The sequence below is a fragment of the Diachasma alloeum genome, unplaced genomic scaffold, assembly GCF_001412515.2.
Source record: "Diachasma alloeum isolate Michigan unplaced genomic scaffold, Dall2.0 Dall_scaffold_00899, whole genome shotgun sequence".
Classification (NCBI taxonomy): domain Eukaryota; kingdom Metazoa; phylum Arthropoda; class Insecta; order Hymenoptera; family Braconidae; genus Diachasma; species Diachasma alloeum.
Genome location: NW_021681017.1, coordinates 99,917 through 122,753, shown reverse-complemented (window position 1 = coordinate 122,753; position 22,837 = coordinate 99,917). Strand labels below are relative to the sequence as shown.

The following is a 22,837-nucleotide window of genomic DNA, read 5'->3' as shown; positions in this document are numbered from 1 at the left end:
TGGTTGTAGTTAAGTATTCAGAGTATAGAAACACATGTTTTATTGTACGGATATTTTTTTCTCATTTATTTACATTATGCTTCAATTATGTACGTTTAAAATAAATGCCATTACATGCACATTATTCATGATTTTTTCTCATCTTTCGAAATAAACTCCTAGTTACAAGTTATCCTTATTTACTTCATTCAAACTTTTTTATTCATGAAAAAATATCAATAGGTTCAAAACGTGTTGCTTCATCGAGTGAAATTTGTCCAACTAAGACAACATAATCGGTACATAATTAATATTGTTTCATTCATAACTAATTAATGCTCTTAAACCGAAGTAACAGAACAGAACGAAACAGAGGAAACACTAAATGGGAATTTTTTACATACAATTCACGAATTTTTTCCCCTTCCTTAATTTTTTATTAATTAAGTTATTTTAATGCTTTTGCTTTTAATTGGGGATTTTTTCTGCACTTGTTGATAACACTCTGCTTTGGTCTAATCGTTGACATTACGACTAGTTAACAATACGTGACAAGCTGTAGATTTGTTAAAAAATTGTTTGAATCACTCTAGTGACAATGTCGAATTGAAATAAAGATAATATAACGAGGTTGTGTGGTTTCGCTTTCCGCTGTTGTATTACGTATGTTAATGAATTTAAAATTTATACAAGGATGATATTGATCACCATGTCTAATGGATGGATGTTATTGTTTGGTGTTGTAGAGATTTGAGTGGGGGAGTTTCTGTGACTTTTTCACAATTTTACAAATGCCTCCAGAACCCTTGGGTCTAGGAGAAAAACAAAACAAAGTTAAGAGACCTCTTTTTGCAAAGAATTGTATTTCCCCAAGAAATGTCTATAGAAATTTTCCCCTCTACCCACAAAAGTCAATTGCAAAAAATGATCACATCCTCCTCTAACGAAATAACGTACACAGCAGAGTAACCTTACAATAATCCTATTCTCTCCAACGAAAGTAATAAATAAACACTACTTCACCTCCACCTCCCTAACTAATGAATCTACACAATTACGAACTACCTCTCTTTCTCCACTCATGTGCACTAACATGGCTCCGCCTGGATTTAGTAGTGGGCCAGACGGTATTACAGATATGACAGGGATACCAGACTTTCTTAGCAGCCTCGAGATCCCCATGATTCTGCAGGACATTGACACAAAGATTTCTCAACGATTCGACCTTGTAGACCGGATCAGTCTCAGTGGCTGATACTTTATGAGCCTTCCAACAGTGTGTGCCCCTGGATCTGCGGCTCGGCCAATATCCCTTGCAAACCCTGCACTGGAACCCCTGGCCCCTGTTACTGCGAATTTTTGAGCTCTTAGGGACTTGGCGAGTGTGCCCAAGCGCTCGTTTACAGAGATCTGTTAATGAAAGGATCTGCCCAGGTGGTGGGTCCTCCACAGCGTCGACAGTCTCGAACTCCTGTTCCTCAAAAGTTTCCGCGTCGAGATCTACCTCCAAATCTTCGTCATCCATCTTCTCTAATTTAACTACTCGATGCTCGTGAGCGAAGTTTAGAGAGTTTCTTGTATCTGAAGAAGCATCGGAGGAACCATCTCCTGTGTTGAACCTGTAATATCATTATTGTATTGACTCAACTTTTTATTCGAAATGGTATGGAATAAAACTACGAGATTAAGGTAAATGACCCTACGCTCGTCTAGCTAAGGTGAACTCATCATTAGTCCAATATTTCTATCGAAATGAGCGTGCCGATGCGATGATTTAAATTACATATCAGAGGGTAAAACCTTCAGAATTGGAATTTATTTATATTAATTATGATAATTACTATTTTTTGATAAATAATCGTCCATGAATGTGAAAAGTCCCATGTCCCTACGCTAGGGTCATTTGTCCCCATGCTCGTTTGACACATGTCCCTATCCTCGTCTCGTGATTTGAGTGATATGGAAAGGTTATATCCGAACTAATTACACCGTGAGTATTCTATTTTGTGATAAAACAACATTCAAAAATATCTCGATGCACAAAATTATATTTCCATTGGACAGTCCAACCTTTTAAATGATTTTTTCATCCGTTTAGTCCGTTACCAGTTGACAGTTGGGTGCAAAACGAGCGCAGGATCAATGCCATTTTCATTGTACCTATTCTTTTAATTGGCAATATTTCAGTGAAATATTCGGATATTACTATAATTTATGCATTTTTATTAAATTTTTAACTATTCGAAACCTTACCCAAGGGATTTTTAATTCCATTTTACTATTGCAACGGAGATATCAACGTTTTAAAATTGTGAGTTTCTTAACTTGTGGCTTAACAATTAACTCTGTCGTAGCACGAGTTGATGTGAATGTAATTTTTCTCTCTTATTATTCAATAAATCACTCTGCATTGGTGTCTATAACTTTTCTTATTGACTAAAATAATAACTCCAATCGTACTTCACTCTTAATGGACTCTTGGGACTATCAAAATGATTGCAATGTCAGCTGGCAGGATCTGAACGAGCGTAAGGACAAAGACGCGCATAAGTACATTTTATAGGTATTTACCTTATAAGATTTTTCAAAATTTATGAGTGGGATGATTTTATATTGAATTTACAAGAGAGAAGTATTAGCATCAGAACGTGATATTAGAAAGGAATTTTTTCAAGATCGTTATTCTGTACATTTAAAAAATACTGTGATTTCTTTCCCAAAATTTATTAAGATACCTTGAGGTATTTTTCTTCACCATAATCTATTTATTAGATTTTAAAAAATATACTATTAATATATTATTATATAAAATGATTTGGATTAAGGGTAGTCTAATAGGAGTTTTAAAAGCTGCGAGCTATTGGAACGAGATTTCTTATATATTGAAGGTGGATTACATATGTCTAAAAACGAATAATTACTGCAAAAAAATTGATTGTTTATTGTTCGTTTGACCCGCAGACGTTTAAAAAGTTACAAATAGTCAAGGGCCTCCAATTTTTTAGCTACTGAGTTTTTTTTTAATTTTCCAAAAAATGTTTGCAATAACAATTACGAATTAGTTTTTTGAAATTCAACTCCTACACAGTCAATTTTGTTATTTTTTAAATAAAAAATTGCAACATTCATGTAAAATAGCGTGAAAAATAATTCTAAATGAATCGAGAATATATTTAGATATATTTTTAACCCCTCACGTACGGAGTCAATGCCTGGCATCGACCCACACGAACGTGAATGCATGTTTTCAAAATTAATTATTTTCAAATCTATGAAGAATAACTTGATCAGACAAACTTGGAAACCGGAGTACTGTAGCTTTAATTAGATACCCGTTTCATAATTTTCCATTCATTAGAAATAATCGAAATCGAGTCGTATTGAGCACACGCTACGCTTGGTAACAGAGGGGGCCCCGTACGTGAGGGGTTAATATTTCAAGGATAATTTTTCTGCCTTTTTACGTGAATGGCGCAAATTTTTATATTAAGGCCCGGTTGTACTATCTTTCGAACGTTATCTCGATGTTTTTTTTTTTCGTCATCTGAAATTGTCAATTGAGTCCTGCATCCTGCAGAAGTTTTGAAAGATTATGAATGAATAATCCAAAAAAAGTAGAAGAAATCCTTAATTTTTTCAAGGAGCATTCTTAGTTTATATTCAAAATAAGTTGTATAACAAGAAATTGAAAAATGTATCGGATTTGCGGTGACAAATGGCGGCCTGTCACCCAATATCATGCAGGGGGAAGACTGATTTCGTAAATGTTTTCCCACACTGCACACAGACATTTATTACGGAAAAGGCTCTTTGAAAAAAATTGTAATATTTTGGAAAATTTTTTAATCACACTTTTATCACATAATGGCAGATGACTGATCAGCAGATATCTGATATATTTGTAATTTCCACTTTTTTCAACTCATTCTGAATCTCAATTAAAAACACTCTTTGAAAGAGTTCAGAATTTTTTCTATTTTTGTTCTATCATTCTATCATAATTTTTGGGAATTTCTACATGATGTACCACTCAATTGACAATTTTGGATTACTAAAGATTAAAAAAATCCAAATAACATTCGAAAGATAATACACCCGGGCCTTAAACAAAAAGAGTTGAATTTCAAAAAACGAGTTCATAATTGTTATTGTACACATTTTTTCGAAAATTTTGAAACAACCCTCTGTAGGTCAAAAATTGAAGGCTCTGGACTATTTTGAAGATTTTGAGCGTCTGTGGGGCAAACGAACAATAGACGATTAATTTTTTTGCACTAATTATTCGTTTTTAGACATCTATAATCGATCTTCAATGTATGAGAAATCTCATTCCAATGGCCCGCGACTTTTAAAACTCATAGTAGTCTCCCCTGAAACTAAAGAAAGAGCAACGATAGTCCGTAGCTAAGCTTGAGGAAATAGATTTTCTTTTTTAAGAGGATACACCACATCTTATGAAAACTTTGAAAAACCGGAAATATTGTTATTTTAAAAAGTCGACATAACTCATGCAAATCAAATAAAAAAACTCATTATAAACCTTTTTGAAGGTCTCTCTCCACTGCTATCCCTGCTGACGATCTCATACGAATCATTCTTCTTCTTGATCGTAATACTAATCCCAATACCAGAATCTCTGTCACTGCTTTCTCTAGTATCATTGGACTCCATTCCCGACTCGAACGTCATTCTAGTCTTGCACGAAACCTTGTGAGCAGCCAGGATATCTGCATTTCTGAACATCCTCTCACAATTCTCACACTTGTGTTCTAGCTCCTCTTTTAGTCTCTTCACAGCTCTTGTCATTCTCAGCTCTCCCCCGAAAACCGAGGAAATCCTTCTCTTCTGAATCTCCTTTTCATCTAAAGACTCCCTCCGTCGCTTTTTGCCCATCAGCTGTCCCTCAGACCTTCGCCTCTGGATCACAGGAGCTATCTTAATATCCATCTTTTTATCTGAATCTTCTTGTGGCTGTTGCACTCCAGCAGTTGTACCTCCTGAATGCTCCAGTCTGCAGTGTTTCCTCGCGGTTTCATACCCATAAGTTATAAACCTACAGAACTTACACGCATAGACCCTCCGGTTCTTCTGCATTATCTCCTTCAATACTAATTCAAAAGGAGCTTGTGGTCCCGGAACAGGCATCGCCTTCTTCTGTCTCATGGAATCCACTGGTCTTCTTTTTCGTCTCATAGGCAAATGAAGAGTACCAGGCTCTTGTTTGATCTGAGAAGCCTTGATAATATTTTTTTTCTTCATCTCCCTTTTGATCGGCAGTGGAGCCTTGATCTCTTTCTTAATAGCCAATGGAGCCTTGATCTCCTTTTTAATAGGCAATGGAGCCTTGATCTCCTTCTTAATAGTCAATGGAGCCTTGCTCTCCTTCTTGGTAGGTGATGGATTCAACGGAGATATCTGACACTGCGAAATGAGTATTTCAGGGTTTCGCACCTTGTGGAATTCTACGAAATGCTTCTTTATCTTCTTGCAGTGTCTGTTGCAAAGTATACATTGAACAACCGGTTCTTCATTGCCCGATGGACTCTGTGATGTGGGTTCTTTCTTTATTCTCGAGCCTGCTGGTGTTTTCGGGGTCTTGTAGACCTCTTTCTCATTTAATAATTTGGCCTCATCGTAGTTCAGACGCTCTTTGTCTCGTAGAGAACGAACTGGCGTCAACTGTGGAGGTCTCTCTATCTTTCCGTCCTTGAATCTATTCGGACACAAGCTGGCTCGTTTGTTTGCTTTGTGAACGGCTCTTTGCCTTCCCTGCAAGCATGATCGAATACCATGGAAGATCAGCTCGTGTTGGTTGAGGTTCTTTTTACCCCAGAACCTCTCGTGACAGACCTGACATGCGAAAGGTTTGTTAAAGTCATTTGGTCGGACCTTTCTGGTATGAGTCTGGTAAATCTGATGGACGTTGGCCATGTGGTAGAGAAGGCTTTGACGAGAGCAGTAGGTATTCGAGCAACTTTCACAGCTGTAAATTAGAGGTTTCGTGTCTTCCTGCTCTTGGGGAACGATTTTTGTTAATTTCGGCGGGGGCTTGTGGGGTTGAGAAGCATTACGAAGTTTCGAGGATGAGGATGAGGATGAGGGGGCGACGGGTTGCGGTTTTCTTTGAATCTGTGATGGCTTCTGAGGTTTTAATGGCTTTTGACTTGAGATTTGTTCTTTGATGTGTTGTAGGATCACATGGTTCCGGAGGGTTGTCGTGTACGAGAATTTTTTGTTGCAGTACTTGCAGCTGTGAATGCCTAAAGAATTGGTTGTATAGGTTCTCCGGACGGCTATTCTCTGGGGCGGGATTATCCCATGGACTGTTATCAGATGGATCTTCCAGTTTGTATTGTTGGAGTAGAGCTTTCCACAGGCTTCACATGTTCTTATTATCTTTCCGTTCTTGTTTTTTCGAATGGGTTGAGACGATGCGATAGATGGCTTTAATTTCAAAGGTTCCAATTTTTGACTTGATGGACTTCTCGGCTCTGTCTGCTTGGATGACAAAGTGTTCACAGAAGAAGTCGCTGGCTTCTTCATCGCCACCTGTTTCCTGCCGTTAATTTTACTGGTGTCAGAGGATGATGAAACAGCAGAGGTTGAAGTGGAAGATTCTGAAATAATTCCGTGGATGATTTGCTTGTGTTCGTTTAATTTTTCCGATCCATAAAAGAAGTCGTTGCAGTGATCACAGGTGACCATGGCAGGCGCCTTTGCCACATAGTTCCTGAGGACGAGGGGACCTCCGCCATTAGGGAAGGGGGAGGCTAGTCCATGGATTAGAGTTTCGTGGACTTTTAAGTAATATTTATCGGAGAGAACCTTGCCGCAGTGCTTGCAGGTTCCTGTGTGCCGGATTTTGCCAGATGGGCTGAGGTATTCAGTTTCCTGGGTTTCACTGGCTGAGTCTAGAAGACGTTCTTTGTCTTCTGACGGGGTTGAAGAAATGGTGCTCCCTGACTCGTGATTACTCTCGTCGTCATCATTATCGTGAGACTTGTCATCGGTTTTTGAAAGAGAGTCTGATCTCTCGGGTTTCCATTTGGGGGGACGACGGATCATAGGGAGGATTATGTTGTGGATTCGTTCTGAGTGTTCCCGTAAGGTGGAGCGGTGACTGTATTGACGACCGCATGTATTGCATTGATACAGGGCACGAGTGCTTTTTACGGAAAACTGGAAGTTGGGGAGTGCTGTGTTGCCGTTTCCCAACACTGGTTGGTACTTTATGTAGGGAATCATTGGATTCGCCTGAGAGGAGGAGGAGTTTGACTCCTCGTCGTTCAGGGGGGAGTCAGTCGTTTCTTCTTCTTCTTCTTCTTCTTCGTCTGCTGCTTCGTCTTCGTCTTCCTCTTCTGCGTCGTCATCGTCGTCTTCGTTGTCGTCGTCGTCGTAGTAATGGTCAAGGGAGTCGTTGGAGTGGGGCTCCTGCAGCTCTCGAATAAGCTTCATGGTTTCCCAAATCTTGTCACATCGTTCGACATGGATGTAGCAGGGGCGAATTGGGTACTTGTCGTCGGTCTCAATGAAGAAGTCCAGTGGATCCTGCGAGAAAACAAAAGGAGAGAATTGAAAATTCCAAATGATGGCTGAATAAACACCTTTGAATTTTCGAAAAAAGCAAATAACTTGTTAAATTGTCCATGAAATGGCGTCTTTTTTCATGGTTCATGAAATTTTAGTTCTAACCTCAATTCACTCGGTACAAACGCGGTTCTCAGGCCCAGCAACATAAAGTAATGTGAATCACTCGCTACCAATGGTCATATTTAATGAATATGATATAATCCTCGCTTTCAGCTCCTCCTGTAGAGCTCACATTTGTCAAGTATCTCCTTTTTCAGATCGGACGTTAATATAATATTGTGAAAAAAATATTATTCTTCCTTCATAATGTGTTGAAACTAAATTGATGATTTCATCAATTTATCAATTTCGAGGAATCAAAAATTTGCATTATCCCCTTGTTTTTCCTATCTTTAGTTTGAACCAAAGGAGAAGAAATGAGAGCTGCGGAATAGATATCGTAGAACTTGTGGTAACTGTACTTGTGTATAGTAAAATCCAATGTTCAGAACAACACGTATGGAAAAATCGTATAAAAATTTTCTATACAGATTGCGTATAGAATTTCTATAGGATTTTCGTATATAATATTCGGATATTTCTATACGGATATTTTCTATACAAATTATTTCCATGTGATTTCCATAGGTTTGATCCTACATTTCGTTTGGAGCTGCGACATTTCTCTACGTTTTTCTCTGGAGCGTTTAAACATCTTTCGTATGAAAACAAAAATTTTGTAAAAATTTATGTATAGAAAAAGGAAAATGTGATGCTGAAATTCAATCGCATAATCCACTGACAAAACCTTTGCCCAGCAAACCTTCTCAATAATTTTCCATTCTACTAAATGGAAAATTATTATTCTCATCAGTACTCCCAAGAATAAAGAAAAGTTAATAAAAGAAATATTTACTAACTTGTTTTCGTTTTGCCCCACTCTCCCCTACTTAAATCATTTTTCTGAATATCCAGGAAATAAAAAGTTTAGAAGGAAAATATCAAAAGCCCCAATTTTGTAGGCAGTTCCGAGAGGTGAAAAAAGCCTGTTTTACGAAGGTATTTGCAGAATAAACAAAATATGAAATTTAGTTCTTGGGTAGTTGAAGGCTCGACAACAGTTTTTTTTCTTAGCGGGGAATTGCGAGGACTGCAAAAAAAATATTTGCAAAATTAACCGCACACAAATTTCTAATTATTGATGATATTGTTTAAATAACATCATTGAACTGGAGGTGTAAAAAAAGGATGTTGAAAAAAAATCTCACAATTTAACTATTAAAATCAGTGATTGATGGGGTGAAACCATGATTAACTGAACATTTCATTTCAGTAGATTCATGAAAGATCTTAGGAGAGTAATTGTGTAATCTCCAAAATTCCCCACAAGACACTTTCCTTGACGAAATCTCCCACACCTCTTCAATTTCTTATAAATCAAAAATAATCCTGACAAAAATCATCGACTCGTCTACTTCCTAAACTCCAGCCGAAAAATTCATAATATAGGGAGAATAGGGCTTGCAAGTGCCTGATTTTTGGGACTCGACAGTCAAAAAGGCGGGAAGTTGCCAAATTCTAATCACTAATTGACTCAGTGATGACCAGAAAACGATCGAAATTCTCCAACAATCGAGTTAATTAATCATTTAGGATGTGTCAAGGGCCGGAAGACGACGGTGATTTATACCTTATTATTGTCGACAGTGATGTTAACGTTGTGGCTGATCTCAATGGTCTCTGTAAAGGGCTCCCCCTCCACAGTCGGCTCCTCGACGATGTCTATAGATGTTTCCAATGCTGTTGAATCTGCCACAGAAAACTCCATAGTTCGATAAAACTTCAATTAATATAATTATTATTACTTAAATCAGTAACAAGGTGTTTTTAGTGGATTGCGGTGGAAGTTCTCGCGTCAAGCGCACGGACATCTTGGATTTGACTATGGCCACCCTGTTAAATTCATTGGACGCTGACTTGCCATTGGTTATTTCGAATAAATGGGCGCGCAAATTCATCGGAGGGTTACCAGTTTTTGAGCTATTGTTATGATTTTATCAGCAATTCAACATCAGGACGCCGCGTTATCTTTGTGATAATTATGAACTTCAGTAAACTGAATTTTTTTTGTAATTCACCTCGGGTTTAAAAATACTTGTAAACATGAGAATTTGCTTTTTTATGCTCTGAGGGGTTTGAAAAAATAATGTTTCTTTTGAAGGTTCAGTGGTTTTCCTCTCTCACTCACTCTATCTCTCTCAAGAAGAAAATAATTATTCGTACAAAATGGGGGTAAAATCGACAGCAATGACCTCTCGCGTTCTGAATCACTGAAGTGCTGACGAGTGGAAATCGACTTTCGTGGGTTTGGATTTATCTCAGAAAAGAGTGATTTTAAGAAGAAAACTCTAAAGATTATTGTTATAGTGGGTGAAATTTCCTACAAAAAAGGTCTCTTGCCAGTTTTTCATAGAATCACTGATTATGGAGATAATTTCGTTTTTAATGAAGTAGGGACAAGCTATTTTTTTGTTTTGCGTTCTACGGCTTCATACTTCATTACTCGGTATATAGGTATAATCATCGAACGTGGCTGTCAAATTTACTGACCTCATCGAGGCATAAAGGACAAATAGCGTCATTCTTCAAGTACAAATGGTTGTGAATGCGTGAATGCTTAACTATGGGGAAAAATAAAGCTCAACGAACAAAGAATAACGCCAAGGTAAACTTCTGATTCATTGGTTTTGATAGTTGGCCTGTGGTTAACCTAGAAATTGAGATTGATAAACAATAGGGTTGATGGTTGTTGATTCATGGGAGGAATGTAGATGATTGATGATGGTTTGTAGCCCTCAAACAGTAGCAGGAGTGCCGAGCTCTTGGGGACAACGATACCGAATTTCGTGGGATTCTCTGCAGTCAAGGATGGAGGGTACGTACCTGTGCTCCCTGGACTGTCTATCAGTGCCATCAACGAAGTGGAAATCAACACGATCGATCCCAACTTCCAGATGGTATTCAAAAAGATGAATAAGAAGGATCCAACAACTAAATTTAAGGTATTTGGATTTTCAGTCATGTTAAATAATGAAATGGTTTTGTAATGAGTGTAATGAGTACCAGAGGAAAAGCTCAGGAAACTTTTTTTAAGGGGATACGTCGGTGAAATTGAAGTCATCACTGGGCCTTGAGATCCGTTGAACAGTTTGTGATATATGTGGAAATATGGGAATAATTAGGGAAAATTGCGACTCCGATCGATTTTGTCATTTTTTCCTGTTTTTACCTTCAAAATGCTCCTTGTGCCGTAATTTTCAGACGATTTTAAGTTTCTTTTTCAAAATGTTCGTTATACTCCAAAGAATAAAGTTAAGCATCCATTTTAATTAATTTGCAATAGATCATGAATAAATGAATTTTGGATTTCATAAATTTTTCGCCTCTCTAGAGTAGGACTCAAAATTCATTGTTTTTAGTAATTGAATATTGTAATCATGCGTGTTCTCATTTTTATGAACAAAAAAAATGGCAGGTTGAAGCAAAAAGGCGGGTTTAAAAGAAAATTTATGACATTCAAAATTCATTCATTTATGATCTATTGCGAAGGAAGTAAAACGGATGCTTAACTTTATTTTTTGAAGTGTAACGAATATTTTGAAAAAGAAAAAGCTAAAATCGTATGAAACCTACGGCGCAATGTGCATTTTGAAAGTAAAAATCAAGAAAAAATGAACTTTGTCGTGATTATACGGGGCAAAATCGTTCAGGTCAGCGATTTTCCCATGGTTATTCCCATTTTCCGTCATATATTACAAACTGTTCAATGGGTTCCAAGACCCAGTGAAGACTTTTAAATTTCACCGCCGTACCCCTTAAGTGCACAAATTTTCCAACGCAATGGAAATCTATTTGTAGCACGTGATATTTTTGTCTTAAAATTACTTTTTCCCGAAATAATTCAAATATTTATGAAGTAAACACATAATGAAGATTCAAAAAGCTTTTTTTTGGAATTCCAATTCAAATCGATCTAACTCAATGTTGTGTTATCGATAACAGCTCAAGAAATTTAAAGAATTGTATTATATCATTTTCCCAAATGTCTCTCGATATTTTATGTCATTGCATAGAATTGTAAAATAGTATAGAGCACTCGGTGATAAATTCCATTTTCCACGAATGCTCGACCTGAAAACTTCACATTCATCAAAAAGGAATTATAGTTTTAGAGATATTCACGATAATAATTGAATATCTGAAATATCTGAAAATATTCACTCTATTCACTGATGTTCAAATTATTCCAAGGATACTAAATGATCTTCGAAGGCCATGTTAAGAAACCTCTTTTGTAGTTCTCAACATTTCCCACAGAAAACGGACCCTCGATATTTTTCTCTGTCTCATCGAGAGTCGGAAATTGACCAAAATTTCCTTCAATATCAAATACATGATTAATTCAAATCGTATCATTTGATCAGGGAACTGTACCATTTGTTGTAGGAAGGTCTATTTTGTAGGGCAGAGTGGGACAAAATGAAAAAGAGCTCCGTCAAACTGGGCAGCCAGGGTGCTCCGATCGTCTCGGTCAATAGCTCCAAATTACATGATTTTTACATGCTTTTTTTCTGCGCAAACAAAAAAAAAATCTGAACATTTTTTATGGGTGAAAAATCGATTTTACGAATTTGGGCATCAATCTAGGCGGCCAATTCATCAGAATAGGCTAAAAAAACCACACTATAATATCCTCCGATTTATAAGCTAATTATCTGCGTTGAGAAAAATATAGAAAGTTTGATTTTTCCGGGAAAAACGATATGGGCTGGGAAATGAGGAAAATCAAGGTCATCGGAACGGGATGCTTTAGGGCCCAGAATAATCAGCTGTTTACAAGCTTTTTTTTCTGCGCCACCAAAAAAAAATCGCTCCAAGATTTGGACCGGAAAGTCGATCCCTCGCATTTGGGCCAACACGTAAGAGGCGAATTCGTCAGAATGGGCTGGGAAAACCATCCGACAATATCCTCCGATTTATAAGCTAATTATCTGCGTTGAGAAAAATATTAAAAAATCGATTTTTCCGGAAAAAACAAATATGGTCTGGGAAATGGGGAGTATCAAGGTCATTGGACAGGACTTCTCTTGGGCCCAGAATAATAAGCTGTTTACAAGCTTTTTTTCTGCGCCACCAAAAAAAAATTGCTCCAAGATGTGGAGCGAAAAGTCGATTCCTCGCAATTGGGCGAACATGTAAGTGGCCAATTCTTCAGAATGGGCTGGGAAAACCATCCCCCTATATCCTCCGATTTATAAGCTAATTATCTGTGTCGAGAAAAATTTTAAAATAGTTTCGATTTTCCTTTTTCATTCTTTTCTCATAGTCTCGGAACTTGAGCAAACACCGGGAGAATGATTATCTACTCCTCAAGCATCCAAATTTTTAGTCTATGAATACTCTGTGATTTTGACACTAATGTGGGATCATATGAAACCAACATTCTGAATATTTAGGAGGAATTAGTTACAGTTGCTTTGTTGGAATTGAATGAACAAAATTTTTTCAAAACGGGTTCTCATTCAATCCATTCAGGTATGAAAAGCTGGCAAAGCCAAAGTGGAAAACTCGAATTTGGTCAATTGTAACAGAATTAGGGAGTTTTTCCTGAATTTTATCTGATAAAAAAAAAATTTTTTTTTGTTTTTTTTTTGTTTTTTGGGGCCTTGCTAGATTTTTATTGAGCTAGCAAGGCCATAGATAAAGATGCTTTGCATACATTTTTTGCTAATCCGAAGGCTTTGCAAATTCCGCGACTTCTTTCTAAAGATTGCAAATGCAAAAAAAATCTAAAACTATAATAATTAATTATTTTCTATTAATTAAAAAAACATGTTGAAGAATAAATCTCGTGAAAAAAATGTAAAAATTCTGAAACTCGGGGAGTACCTTTAGAAACCTTCCCTCAAGTTTGCAAAACCCCAATAAATAGCAAAAACTGCAATTAGAACACTAATTAGTTAAGTAATTAATTTAAAAAAAACATGTTAAAGACTAAATCTCGTGAAATAAATGGATAAATTCTGAAACTCGAGGAGTACCTTCAGAAACTTTCCCTCAAGTTTGCAAAATCCCAATAAATAGCAGAAACAGTAATTAGGCCCCTAATTAGTTGAATAATTAATTTTAAAAAACATGTTGGCCCAAATGCGAGGGATCGACTTTTCGCTCCAAATCTTGGAGCAAATTTTTTTTGGTGGCGCAGAAAAAAAGCTTGTAAACAGCTTATTATTCTGGGCCCAAGAAAAGTCCTGTCCAATGACCTTGATACTCCCCATTTCCCAGGCCATATTGGTTTTCCCGGAAAAATCGACTTTTTAATATTTTTCTTAATGCAGATTATTAGCTTATAAATCGGAGGATACTGTGGGATGGTTTTCCCAGTCCATTATGACAAATTGGCCACTTACATGTTCGCCCAATTCCGAGGAATCGACTTTTCGCTCCACATCTTGGAGCAAATTTTGTTTGGTGGCGCAGAAAAAAAGCTTGTAAACAGCTTATTATTCTGGGCCCAAGAGAAATCCTGCCCAACGACCTTGATTTTCCTCATTTCCCAGGCCATATTGGTTTTCCCGGAAAAATCGACTTTTAAATATTTTTCTCAACGCAGATAATTAGGTTATAAATCGGAGGATACTGTGGGATGGTTTTCCCAGCCCATTCTGACGCATTCGCCTCTTACGTATTGGCCCAAATGCGAGGGATCGACTTTTCGTTCCAAATCTTGGAGCAAATTTTTTTGGTGGCGCAGAAAAAAAGCTTGTAAACAGCTGATTATTCTGGGCCCTAAAGCATCCCGTTCCGATGACCTTGATTTTCCTCATTTCCCAGCCCCTATCGTTTGCCCCGGAAAAATCAAACTTTCTATATTTTTCTTAACGCAGATAATTAGCTTATAAATCGCACGATATTATAGTGTGGTTTTTTAGCCTATTCTGATAAATTGGCCGCCTAGATTGATGCTCAAATTCGTAAAATCGATTTTTCACCCATAAAAAATGTACAGATTTTTTTTTGGTTTGCGCAGAAAAAAAGCATGTAAAAAGCATGTAATTTGGAGCTATTGACCGAGACGATCGGAGCACCCTGGCTGTCCAGCTTGACGGAGCTATGAAAAAGCAAAAGTAAAGTAAAAAAAAAACGATTGTTTGACGCAATTCAAGCAAAAAAAAATTTTTTTTTTAATATGTTTTTTTATCACCTTTTTAAATTCTTGGGAGTACTGCTGAGAATAATAATTTTTCATTCAGTAGAATGGAAAATTATTGAGAAGTTTTGATGGGCGAAGATTTTGCCAATGGATTATTTCGATTTTAATTCAGCATCACATTTTCCTTTTTCCCCCTCTGGGTCTATCTCTGGGCCTTGCTCTGCACCTTGGATTTTGCTGTTTCATTTTCTGTTCAATTAATCCATTAACAAAATCTTCTCCCGTCAAAACTCCTCAATAATTTTCCATTCTAGTGAATGGAAAATTATTATTCTTATCAGTACTCTCGAGAATAAAAAAAAGTTAATAAAAAAAATATTTATTAAAATTTAGTTTTTGCTGAATTGCGTCAAACAGTGGTTTTTTTAACTGTTTCATTTTGCCCGACTCTCTCCTATGTCATGTTCCCTTATAGTTTCAGGTATATTTTCGACAATAATCCCCTTCAGAAAAATAAAACAAATTGTCCATCCTTACTTAATTGCCTAATTGTACGACACAGTATTGTATCTCGATGATAGATATTTCAATTATAACCGTCAAGGAACTCTCTTCAAACCTATCAAATTGCTCATCTCGCCCCCTCCTTTCTCGATGAAACACAAAGAACAATTAGGACAAATTTTCATAAGGATCTTTTAGCATATTTCATCTGGGGAATTAAATAACCAGAGTGTATAGATGGTGTACGATTTCTTGGGTGTGAAACACCGTTAAAGGGATGTAAGCGCGTGTTTGTCCAAGTGCATCACCCCTAAAATAGGCTTGTTTTATCCCCTAGGTGGAAAAGACACGTCAAATACTCTGAAAAGGAGCGACAGTATGCTAAGCGTACCTCATCATTCACACTCATCGTTTCCCAAGTTGTCCTTGATAATTCCATCAAGCACGTATCGTTTTTCTCTTAGGCGCTTCAAGAATTTGCAGATCTCTGCAGAGATTCTCCCCTTCCTGCCGTGGAAGGTGTCCTACCTTTCTGGCCGCGTCTCTACTGCGCCCTTTCCGTGGACATCGAGCACCGTGTCCGAGAGGCCTCTCAACTAGCCCACTCCGCCTTGGTCCTTCGAGTGGGTCGTACCATAGCTCTCTACCTGAAACAGCTCGCCGGCTCCTGGTACACCTCTCAATTCGATACCTACCCCCCCGCAGCCTCCGCCGCCACCAACTCCTTCCATTCAACCTTCCCCGAAGCTAAATTAACTGACGCCATCGTCCACTGTCAAGACGAGATCCTCACCTACATCCGGGACAACCTCACCCACCAGTCCCCACACTCCCTCGCCACTCAGAAGACTCTTACACCCGAGGAAACGGAGACCAAACACCAGAGAGTCTTGATCTGCAGTCTCCAAGGCTATTCCCATTACTTCAAACAAGTCCCCTCTGCCCAAATAACGAAAACCGTTAACCTCCACAACCAGATAATTTCATCCTCGAAGTTTTGGAAATTAGGAAAACACGAAACTATTTTAATAAAAACAGCCTTTTTCAACGTCCTAGCTTCTCTCATCTCCCACGCCCCAAACCTCCTAAAAGAAGAAAAAAAGCGAACAATGACAACAATCATGAATAGCCTTGACGAGACAGAACCAGGGATCCTTTCAGCGGTCTGGGAATGCTCCCTCGTGGCCATAGACAAAACCGAGGACTGGCACTCATCTGTCAGTGTTGAGAAGCTAGTCCTCCCAAAATTGTGGAAAGTATTAAGAAACGGCGGACAAGGATGTGCGTCTGTCGTCTACCCCAGTCTCCTCCCCTTCCTCTCTCAATTCCCGAAATTCAATATTGAGAACAAATCCCAACTATTCATCAACTTCTTCGAGAATATGAAACAAGGATTCGCCGTTAAGACTGTCCTGATGAGTAGATCCGAGATGCTGGCGATTACGAAATCCTTTGTTGAGTGCCTAAAATACACGATAATGCTAAATAACCAAGACCGAGGACTTTGTGAGGCTCTCCTAAAGGACCAGCTAATCCCCATTGTTGAGTCCTCCATCAAGGGCTTTTCCCCCATCAAGACAATTGTCTTCACCGAAGTCACCGATTTGATCAGGTACTGGAGTAAAAACAGAAACAATGGCGAGTGTAAGTCCTATATAGAGTTAATTAGGGCTTTCTGGAAAGAGGTCGAGTCAATGTTCCAACGAGTTGTCGAATCTGCCATTGAATCTCACGATAAATCGCTGGTCAATAGTGTCCATGTTGCTGAGATCAAGTTTTTGACAAGTCTTAAGAACCCTGAGATTCCTATAAAAAAAAATAAGCATGTAAGGTTCACCGATTGTGACGAAGGGATTGAAGAGAAAGAGATGGAAGTCTCTGAAGTTGATGCTGCAACCGAAGATGATGAGATGTTCCTGAAAGAACTAGAGCAATTTGTCAATAAACTCTGCATTTCGTACATTAAGAACACCCGGATCAACGAGTCCAACAACGATATTATTCATTTGAATCGACTAGTCTCGATTTTTGAGTCAAAAGATCTCTTCTTTTCTCTAGCGAGCGCCCAACGAAACGGTGGAAATCTGCTAGACTTTTATAATGAGAACCTCAAGCCGCGGGTTGAGAGCAATTCTCAAGATACTGACGCAGTCGTTCAACTGATCTTTACTCTACTGAAATATATGACTGACGAAGAGAAGAAAATCGTTCTCAATTCTTTGATCAAGCTTGAGGAGAAGAGTTTGTTGAACTCGGCTGTGAATTGTGCTCTTTGTGAAGGAAATAGAATAGATGACTTGATTAAGCAGTGGCTGAAGACTTCCAGAGTGACTGAACATTTGATAAACATTTCCAAAGAGATCATTAGACAGGAGACTCCAGAGAAGATCGATGAGAGACTACTTTTGTTAGCTTTCGAGTCGACTTACGGTGAATTTTCAGTGAATGTAGAAGCCATTAATGAAATTTCAGAAATTCTTTGCTCAGTTCCGATCACGTCTGATTATAAAATATTCGAAACTGTTGTCGAGTTGATCGCCAAGCTTTTGGAGCTAACTTGGGACCATAGAAAATGGTCTTCAGGAGCTTTGAGATTGCTCAAGACTCTTTTCGAGCTGAGTCTTTATGAGGATTTGTCGATTGAGATTAAAGAGTCGATCCAACAGAAGTGGAAGATCGGTTTTTTGAGGATTCAGCATAAGTTGAATGGTCAGGACAATATACCACAGTTATTTGACGTCCAGAGAGACTGCATGACGATGATCTATGACAGGCTTTATGGATCTGAGTACACGAATATCGAGCAACTCGTCAAGGTCTCCGTTGATTTAATGGAATCTTCGAGTAATTATGAGTATCATGAAGCTCTGAACGCTTTAATTGAGTTTAATTTTGAACAGAAGACTCTGTTTGATGAATGGATTCCTCGAGCTACTGATTTGGTTCTACAGGGAGAGCTTATTTCTGGGGATTTCCATTTTCAGAATCCGCTCAGGAGTATTAGATTGGATGAAGAAGTGACTCTAGCCCTTCCGGAAGATGAAAAAACTCCGGATATGACGGAGTCTTGTTTGAAATGGGCATTATTCAACACGAAACTGATGAATAGTTTGATTGTAAAGCTTGATGATGACGAAATTGATGAATCTGCACTGGACGATTGCTTCAAGAAACTTCCAAATATTCTCAATTCTATCATTCTCATCACGAGTTTAGGGAAGTTGTACCAGAGTCATTACAAATACTCGAGGAGTTATGACTCAATTGTTGAAATTCATAAGCAGTTGGAGGACCAGTGCAGAGAGCTGAGGGATGAAATGCCTAAAAAGGTTTGGTCGAGGATTCTCGAGCCTGCAGATGTCGATACCTTCTGGACCGAATTCGGAAGCATCTTTAGTGAGTTCTTGAAGTATTTGACCGGAAATGATGAGCATTTAGTCAGGGTGAAAGAACGAGGAGCGGAGTTCTTGGAGAATTATCTGGATAAAAATACGCCAGAAAAAACAGAAAAAAATGACGAAACTGAGAAAACCCTCAGCCATCACTTAAACGCTCTCATCATCTCGAGGAATCTCCTCAAGACGAAGAAATATCCATCTAGATCACTGGAGGTTCTCAAACATTTGATATATCTTCACAAAAAACGAGTATACCTCTTGCACGATGGAGAAAAACCTTCCAGTATCACCTCAATTTCACTCTCTGATTTCTATTTGCGTTTGGAGTTCATTAGGCTCTTCACGCAGGTCGTCCAGACAATCCCACAAGAGTTGGACACCAGTTTATGGGACTCTGCCATGGTTTATCTGACGTCTTGGCTGCTTTCGTTTGCAAAATCCAAGGAAAATCATGAGGATATCAAGGTACGATGCTTTGTAGCAGCTGTCAGCAATCTTTTCTACCAACTCCAGATAGTACTGAGGAGACACAAGGCCGAGAGGATCTTGGGGGTACCTGCGAACTTATTGGAAGAGTGGAGGGAAATATTCGCTGAGGATGTGCATCAGACTGTTGTGGAGATGTGGATGTTCTATGGGAATCTTTTAAACTCGAAAGACGATCATTTGACCCCAATCATTGTTCTGAACCATTTAGGAAGGGCTTTGAGGGGTTTAGACGGAGACATCATCTCTATGGATGAATCCTCGAGGATCAACGCAGATCAGTTGGTCAGATTCTGCATCAAGCTGTTGTCGTCCCCAGTGACATCTTTGCAAATCTCATGCTTCCACCTCCTCAAAGTTCTGATTCCGAAGCTGGTCGGGGAGGACAAGCTAAGGATTGAAGAGGAAAACTTGGCGTCTAAGGGATTGAACCTCGTGAAGTTCGAGGAGAGTCTCTTGGAGAATCAGAGAATTGTCAATGCTATGTTAATGGAGTTTAGGTTATGTGATACCGTGAGCTGCGTTATTCAGACGCACACAGATTCATATACTTATACGTTGGCTTACCTACTGGAGTGGATGGTGCTGCTGGAGATGTGTGAAGCTGCACATGCAGATCTTAGGTATCAGTATGCTGAGGTGCTCAAGGATGAGCTGTTCCCAAGTTTGATGAATAATGTCTTTAGGCTGATGCCTGTGGAGGTGCTGCAGGAGAACAAGAGTAAGGGGATGGTGGGACAGATTACAGAGATGTTCAGGAGTGAACCTGTGGTAGAGGTGGGCGGAAGCACAAGCGAGATTAGGGTCGAGGAAATTGTCTGCTGGATTTATATTAAGTGTCTGAGGCATTTGCCAGTCCTGGCGAGGCAATGGTGGAGCACGACAGAGAGCAGAGTCAGCAGTACAGTCGAGAGAATCACAACTCTCTACGTCAGTCCCATTCTCTGCCAAGAAGAGCTGTTCAACAAACGATTGAACGATGTGGGAAATTTGCAGATCAAAGTGCAGCCAAATGCTAGAGCCGTGGTTGCTCTCTACGAGATGGACGATACCAAGTTAGAGCTGAGTATGGTGCTTCCTGTCAATCATCCCTTGGGGCTAGTCACAGTAGAACCTGGACAGCATGCAGGAGGTGCATCAAACTGGAGAAATTGTCACATGCAGCTGTCGATATTTCTGACACACCAGAATGGCTCCATTTGGGACGGACTCATGATGTGGAAGAGGAATCTGGATAAAAAGTTTGCTGGAGTCGAGGAGTGCTACATCTGTTTCAGTATCTTTCATATCAACACGTATCAGATACCGAAACTGTCATGCCATACCTGCAGGAAGAAGTTCCATGCACCTTGTTTGGTAAGGGACGGCAATGCATTGGATATTTTTAACCTCAAAAAACTCCAACTTCCTCAGTCATTAACGGTTAAAACGATCGGTTTTTAGTAGTATTTCATAGGGAAAATAATTTTTATTTATCTACAGAATAAATGAATGCCCTGATGAAGAACACTTGGTGTGTTCGAAACGTTGGCAATTAGTGGAAAAATTGTTTTATTCTTCTTCGGATTCCTTCCTTTATTGATTTCTATTTAAATTGCCGTTATGACCGTTAATGGCTGAGGAGTTTTTTTGAAGATGATTGGAAACGGTTGGAATAATTTTGGATATTTTTTAATTTTCAAGTCTAGTCCTCAAAATCGTAGAATCTCGATCCTACGTTTTGGATGATTGAGTAAATACTATTAACTTTGTTGTAATTTCTTCTTTCAGTACAAATGGTTCAGCACGAGCCAGAAAGCCACATGTCCCATCTGTCGAAATGTCTTCTGAGGTGAAATCAATCACCAATGTCGCGCACATGAATTTCTCTCCGTATTCGTATTTATACTGATTTAGATCTAAAAACTACGCAAATGTTATGTTTTGATGAAATGGGTGAAACAGTGGAGAGTTTATGTATAAAGTGAATGATTAAATATTCTTCAATTTATCTTGTTTTTTATTTTAGATCTTTGTTATATCTATCAAAATATTACTACGACAGATGGCGACAACTTTACATTGACGGAACTGTTTGCCAGGAAGATGACAAAGTGGAAGTCCGAATGGAGATTCTGGTATATCCTTTAGTTGATGATCAATTGGAATGAGGAATTGGTGAATGAATTCTCACATCGAATGGGTTGGGAAAACATGTAAACTATTTATTGATTCTTATACACATCTAAGGATAGAATTAGGAATTCATCCTACATGTTCTCAAAGGTGGTAGACAACGAAACATTTTCATGCTTGAAAAATTGGAATCGGTTGATTAGAACGCCTTTCATTTTCGAGCTGTTAAGGGCCAAGGGTTGATCGTTTGACGTGGAATACCTCATATAGCATTCTAAAGATAGAAGATCTAAACTTTAAAACAAACTCATTTAACGAACTTCACTCCGAGAGAAAAAACAATCCAAAAGTAATTCTTGTATTTAGTGATAGTATATTGTGCTTCAACACGGAGAGAAAAATTCAATAAAAATTGAATAGAAGAGGGAGGCGATCGAGTGTATACCAATGAAAAACATTGATCTGATGGGAAAAATTTTAGTAATACTTAATTTGTTTATGTTCCGCTCGAGATTTGGGAGTCAACATAAGCATGTAGATATTTTGGATTTACTTTCACAATAAGACATATTTGGGTCAAGAGGTTAATCAATTGTATGGAGATCATGCCATTTCAGAATGAGAATATCTCTCATAAAGTGAAGTTAAACGAAAAATATTTCTTTCGAAGTTACAGACTGGCTAGCACATCGTCATTGTTGTTTTACTGACAAAATAATTTTCGCTCATTGGCGTATCGGGTAGCCAGAACGAGAAATCAATTGCAATTTCTTTAAATCATCCATGAAAGCTTCTCGAATAAAAAATCTAGTTGTTCTTTCCTCGTGGAAATCAGGTTGACAGATTCTGTCAAATTTTGACAAATTTTTTCTTATAAAAATTGTCAGAATGTCATATTGTATCATAGAATTTGTAATAATATATTCGAATTCGATATTCCTGATCAGTAATTGGCGAATTTCCACAGAATTTACCGTAATTTTTCAAAATATGTCGTTTGTTCTGGTATTGCTCTCTCTTCGTTTGACATTTCATGACATTTTTTGCCATAATATGTCATCATATTTTTTTTTTACCAAATGTGACAAGAGCTGATTGATTATCAAGAAAAACAGTAAAGTAAAATGTTCTTTTCTGTCATTTATTATCATATTTTGTAGAAATCTGTCATAATTTATCGGTTTAAATATTATGTATGATTATCTACACCAATATAAGATATCTCAAAGTTGTGCTGAAGGGGTAACGGAACCCGTCGTACGCAGAGTTTAGGGGTGCCCCCTATCGGTATTGCAGGTTCCCGTGGTTTTTTGGATTTTACGAAAAGTTTTTACGAAAATTCCGCAACAAAAGTACATTTTTGTATTCAAAATCTCTGCCTTGGAACTCACTCGATCGCTCTCTTCTCATGAAAATAGCCATCGGCTAAGAAAAATCTACAAAAAATCCGTTTTTCTACCATGACTTGGCAGATTCCTACAAATGAAATGGCGTCGGCCTTGCCCTGGTCCTTGCCGTTAAATAATTTGCAATTTTTTTTGCATAAATAAGAAAAGCATGAGAAGAGAGCGAT

At 38.2% G+C, this 22,837-nt stretch overlaps 2 protein-coding genes across 2 annotated transcripts; one reads left to right on the top strand and one right to left on the bottom strand.

Annotated features, from left to right (window-relative positions):
* Positions 1-16: 16 nt before the first annotated feature.
* Positions 17-9,779, bottom strand: LOC107045244 (zinc finger protein 729). The gene is made up of 3 exons (XM_015267434.1): positions 9,239-9,779; positions 4,520-7,527; positions 17-1,598 (listed from the first exon to the last, which is right to left on the bottom strand). Exons 1-3 carry the CDS (start codon positions 9,374-9,376, stop codon positions 1,034-1,036), a joined length of 3,711 nt encoding a protein of 1,236 aa, XP_015122920.1. The 5' UTR covers positions 9,377-9,779; the 3' UTR covers positions 17-1,033.
* Positions 9,780-9,880: 101 nt separating this feature from the next.
* Positions 9,881-21,139, top strand: LOC107045242. The gene is made up of 4 exons (XM_015267433.1): positions 9,881-10,273; positions 10,401-10,610; positions 15,730-20,505; positions 20,920-21,139. Exons 1-4 carry the CDS (start codon positions 10,214-10,216, stop codon positions 20,977-20,979), a joined length of 5,106 nt encoding a protein of 1,701 aa, XP_015122919.1. The 5' UTR covers positions 9,881-10,213; the 3' UTR covers positions 20,980-21,139.
* Positions 21,140-22,837: the final 1,698 nt, after the last annotated feature.